Here is a 5,632-nt window from a genome sequence, read left to right as displayed (position 1 = left end):
AAGTGACCAATCTATACGACAGACCATTTTGGGACTTCCAATTATTATGACTTGACTTTTTGATGGGTTGATATTTAAACCAAAGGAGATACTCCATTTGTAAATGCCTTGCAAGTCATTGTTTAAATTTGTTATGGCCGTTGGTAAGTCAGTTAGTTTTGTGTGGGAGTAAATTTGGAGATCGTCTGCATACAAGTGGTAGGGAGAAGAGATATGTTGACTTATTGAATTGATAAAAATAGAAAACAGGAGGGGAGACAACACGCCACCTTGTGGGACGCCAGCAGTTACGTAAGACCAGTTTGAATATGAATCCTGGACACGCAACCGCTGCCGGCGCCCGTACAAGTAACTTTTTTTTTTTTTTTTTTTTTATGGAATAGGTGGCAAACGAGCAGGAGGCTCACCTGATGGAAAGTGACTACCACCGCCCATGGACATCTGCAACACCAGGGGGCTTGCAGGTGCGTTGCCGGCCTTTGAGAAAGGAGTAGGCTCTTTTCTTGAAGGTTCCCATGTCGTATCGGTTCGGAAAAACCGCCGGCGACAGCTGGTTCCACAGAGTGGTTGTGCGAGGCAGAAAATGTCTAAGAAATCGCGCTGTTGTGGATTTTCGGACATCAAGATGGTGCGGGTGAAACTTAGAATTTTGACGAGATGTCCGAAGGTGAAATTCAGCAGCCGGGATTAATCCGAACAATTCCTCGGAACATTCCCCGTGAAAAATTCGGTAGAAGATGCAGAGTGATCCAACATCTCTACGCAAAGCCAAAGGATCAAGGAGATCGGAAAGGGCTTGATCGTCGATAATTCGAGCCGCTCTACGTTGGATGCGGTCAAATGGAAGGAGCTGGTACTGGGGAGCACCCGCCCAGAGGTGAGAGCAGTACTCCATGTGAGGCCGAATTTGCGCCTTGTAAAGTTTTAGGCGATGGGCCGACGTGAAGTACTGTCTCGCCTTGCTGAGCACACCGAGCTTCTTTGAAGCCAATTTGGCTTTGCCTTCCAATTGACCGCGGAACTGAACGAGGCTCGAAATATCAACGCCAAGTATTCCGATACTACCTGTAGCGGCTATCGGGATGTTCTCAAATCGTGGAGATACGACAAATGGTGTTTTTTTAGCGGTTAACGCGCAAACTTGCGTCTTTTTGGGGTTGAAATGGACTAAATTTAGCCGGCCCCAGTTCGAGACTTCGTTTAACGAAGACTCGATTTCAGACACAAGTTTGTTCCGGTTTTCTTCGACGTTTTCCCGAGAAATATTAGCGCGGCCGGTGTATAAGGTGTCAACGGTACTGTCGTCTGCATAGCAATGAATGTTCCCGATTTGCAACAAATCATTGATATGCAGAAGAAACAGAGTGGGTGATAGGACGCAGCCTTGTGGAACACCAGCATTGGCGAATTTTAAGTCAGAGCATGCACCGTCGACAACGACCTTGATGCTCCGATCTGCCAAAAAGCTGGTAATCCAATTGCATAATTTCCCGGGAAGCCCATAAGAAGGAAGCTTCGAAAGAAGCGCTTTGTGCCATACGCGATCGAAGGCCTTCGCTATGTCCAAGCTGGCTGCTAATGCCTCCCCCTTGCTCTCAACTGCTTCAGCCCACCTGTGAGTAAGGTAAACTAGAAGATCACCGGCTGAGCGACCCCGACGGAAACCGTACTGGCGGTCACTAATCAGCTGATTCTCCTCTAGGTACCGCAGGAGCTGGCAGTTAATAAGGGACTCCATTATCTTGGAGAGCAAGGAGGTGATGGCTATAGGCCTATAATTGGACGGATCTGAGCGGTTGCCTTTTTTAGGGATCGGATGCACCAAAGCAGTCTTCCAGGAGTTCGGGACGACGCCTAATGCGTAGGATTGCCGGAAAAGACGCGTTAAGACCGGTGCCAACTCGGGAGCACATGTCCGTAGCACGATTGGAGGGATGCCATCGGGTCCACTCGACTTGTGAATGTCCAAGGAAAGAAGTGCTTTCCGAACTGCACTTTGCCGAAATTTAACCTCCGGCATCGTCGTATCACATCGCGGGATTGATGGAGGTGACTTTCCTTGGTCATCCAGAGTCGAGTTCGACGCGAAGAGAGACCCTAAAAGATCGGCCTTCTCCTTCGCGGTATGGGCCAATGACTCACCGTCCCTGTGCAAAGACGGAAAAGAAGGCTGACAGAAATTCCCTAGGACAGCCTTAGCGAGAGACCAGAACGCACGTGTTCCTGATGGGAAGCGCACCAGTCTCTCGCCAATTCTGCCAATGTACTTCGACTTCGCCTCAGCTATCACGTTTTTGAAGGACCTGGAGGCAGAGTTATATTCCTTTCTGAATGTGCTGGTGTTTGTATCACGAGACGCCGATGCGTTAGCCCAGTCTTGGTAGCGTTCCCATTTTCGGCGTGAAGCCGTCTTACAGAGGCGACCAAACCAGGGCTGGGACTTGCCACCAATGGGCACCGCAGAATATGGAATGAAAAGTTCCATACCCTGAAGCACCACATCGGCGACAGAGTCAGCAACAACGCTCGGATCATCCATCGAGAAACAAACTCGCCCCCATGGGTAAGATGCAAAGAAGGACCGCATCCCATCCCAATCTGCTGACTTGTAGTGCCACACGCGACGACAGCCCGCGAAACGAGGTCGTGAGTACCGTGCAACTGGCACTGTACTCCGGACGAGACAGTGGTCCGACGAGCCCAGAGGGGGATCGACGACAATCTTATAGCCGTCCGGATGCGAAGTCAGCAGAAGGTCCAACAGGGAAGGTGTATGATCCTCCACGTCCGGTATTCGCGTTGGCGAGGTGACCAGTTGTGTCAAATCATAAGCCAAAGCGAAGTCGAGAACAGATCTACCCGCATGATCAGTGGTGCGTGATCCAAGCCACTCTGTATGATGAGCATTGAAATCGCCCAGAATAATGATCTCTGCGGATGGAGTCTGCTGCAGCACGGAATCTGTAGCCAATTGGACGTGCTCAACCAGTCGGTCGGTTTCGGCATTACCGCTATGGGACCTATAAAGGCACGCGTAGATTCGCGGATGGTCGTCGCAGTCTACGCGCAGCCAGATAATTGATAGGTCCTGCCCTTCAAGGCTGCCGAGGCGTCGAGAGCAGATATCATCTCTGACGTAAACGCACACCCCAGCTCGTGGCACAAAAGTATGCTCCAATTTGTACCCGGGGTAAGAGAGAAAAGACGTATCGGCAGGAGAAGATATCTGGGTCTCGGTAAGAAAGAGCGAACTACGAAACCAATCAATTACTGATGGAGATATGTTAAGAGAACGTAGGATGGCCAAGAGAATATCAATGTCCACTGTGTTAAAGGCATTGCTAAAGTCAAGCAATGTTAACACCGTAAGCCTTTGATTATCCATTGCAAGTCTAATGTCATCTGTAATTTTAACAAGAGCAGTGGTCGTACTATGACCCTTGCGGAAGCCGGATTGGAGTGGATTTAGGAGATTATTCGATGAAAGGAACAAGGATAATTGTTGATGGACAAGACGCTCCAGTACTTTGGACAGGAAAGGAAGAATTGAAATAGGACGAAGATCAGTAAAGGCTAATGGATTAGACTTCTTAGGGAGAGGAATAATTTGGGCGTCTTTCCAACAGGAGGGAAAAGTACCGGATGAGAAGGAATGATTAAAAATGTGGGTTAAAATAGGAATAATAAGATCACAAATGGGAACGATCATGTTACGACTGAGACAGTCACAGCCCACTGCATTAGAATTGACAGCAAGTAAGTTCTTCTTAACATCACATTCAGATAATTGAGAGAAATTAAAAGGGGAATATGTCATAGGAGTATTTATGGCTGAAAGAAAACTAAGAGTATTAGATTTTGTAGTATTATCAATAGTAGATGATGAGATGAAATATTTATTGAGTTCGTTAAGGTCGAACGTGCTTAGATTAAGGTTCTGTTTAACCTTGCCAACTCCCAAAGACTTAAGGAATTTCCACACTTTAGCGGAATCTTCTTCCTCAGTGACAGATTTGTGAATATGGCGTCGTTGTGCATCTCTACATGCCTTGTTGCAGCGATTCCGAATTTTTTTATAAATCTCCCTGTTACTTGAAGTCGGATCTCGTTTGTACTTTGCTCGAGCTTTATTTTTTAGGTCTTGTAACAACTTGATATCAGCGGTCAGCCAAGGAGCAGGCAAATGCTTAACACGCACAGGTCGTATCGGAGCATGTTTATCAAATAGCTGTGTCAAAAGCGAATTAAATATAGCTACCTTTTCATCCACCGCAGACGTGCTAAACACCACTGACCAGTCAATCTTAGCCGCATCATCACGTAAGCGGTTCAGATCCATGCCACCAAAATTGCGCTGCCGAAGAATTCTTGACTTTGCTTTTGGGGGTCTAATTTTGTTATATAATATAATAATTAATGTTTATTAACAGATAAATATTCACAGTGTTAGTTACAGGCTTAAAAACTATGTTAGTAGATATTTTAACTATTATTAACATACATAAGGGGTCTAAAACAACGAGTAGATACATGAAGTTCCCCCCAATGCTTAACAAATGGACTATTCATTTTCAGCATCAATGCATTCAGGATACCGTTAGGAACTCTGCGCATCCTAGCAATTACAGATACTGCTCTCTTTCTAATGATGGCATAGAAATCATCCAGGGCTTCAGCAAACATCAGTGAAGCACTGCAAAAGCGCGGCAACCCCAACAGTATCCTGAATGCATCGTTATACTGTACGCGCAGCGCATTGAAGGCCCTCAGCGTATACTTTATCCACAGGCTACACGTGTATAAGTTTTGACAGTACGCTTTAAAAAGAGTAATTTTTACGTTATTCTTACAACGTGCAAACTTGCGAGCTATCATACTGCATCGTACCGCCAAGGCCCTGCGCTCCCTCTCTATGTCAGCATCGTCAGATAAATCCTCGGTGACTATGTGACCCAGGTATTTAAAACTCTTAACTCTTTGGAGTTGTGTTCCGTTTAGAGTTACGGAAGGGATATTATCTGATATACTATTTCGACCCTTAGAAATCAAGAGCTCAATTTTCTTTTCATTGTATACCAGCCCATGTGACACAGCATAGGACTCACACACAGTAAGTAATTTTCTAAGACCGCTAATTGAGGGACACAGCAAAACCATGTCATCCGCGTAACTGAGGTTGTTTATAATTGTACCATCTATCGAACAACCTACACCTGTTTTGCTGAGCTCATCAATTAGGTCATTTATGTAAATATTAAACAGAACTGGCGAAGACAGGCCTCCCTGTCTCACACCACATTCCAATTTATAAGTAGTCTAATATTTTTATTTCATTTTACCTAGGAGGACTCTAAAAAATATGTTAAATATACAATTATTTTTATTACTTTTTAGTGCATATTCATTTGTTTTAAAATAGTGTTTTGTTTGTAGTCGGTTTTTCTTTTTGTTAAAATTTTTATTTATAAGTTCCGATGTAGCCATTTTGTGAATATAAGGAATGCGAGTACTTACAGTTTAAGCTGATATGATAACGTGTAAGCGGACAAGCACAAAGAACTGAAAAGCAAAATCAAAAATCAAAATATACTTTATTCAAGTGGGCTTTTACAAGCACTTTTGAATCGTCATT

General features: G+C 45.0%; 1 protein-coding gene across 1 annotated transcript; it reads right to left on the bottom strand.

Annotated features, from left to right (window-relative positions):
- Window positions 1–433: 433 nt before the first annotated feature.
- LOC124542824 lies at window positions 434–1,135 on the bottom strand (the record flags this gene model as incomplete). The annotated part of the gene is made up of 1 exon (XM_047120708.1): window positions 434–1,135. A coding segment is annotated over one exon (702 nt), but the record flags the coding sequence as incomplete, so codon positions are not given.
- Between the last annotated feature and the right edge of the window lie 4,497 nt (window positions 1,136–5,632).

The sequence above is a fragment of the Vanessa cardui genome, chromosome W (assembly GCF_905220365.1).
Source record: "Vanessa cardui chromosome W, ilVanCard2.1, whole genome shotgun sequence".
Taxonomy (NCBI): domain Eukaryota; kingdom Metazoa; phylum Arthropoda; class Insecta; order Lepidoptera; family Nymphalidae; genus Vanessa; species Vanessa cardui.
This window is presented reverse-complemented; position numbering and strand designations above follow the sequence as displayed.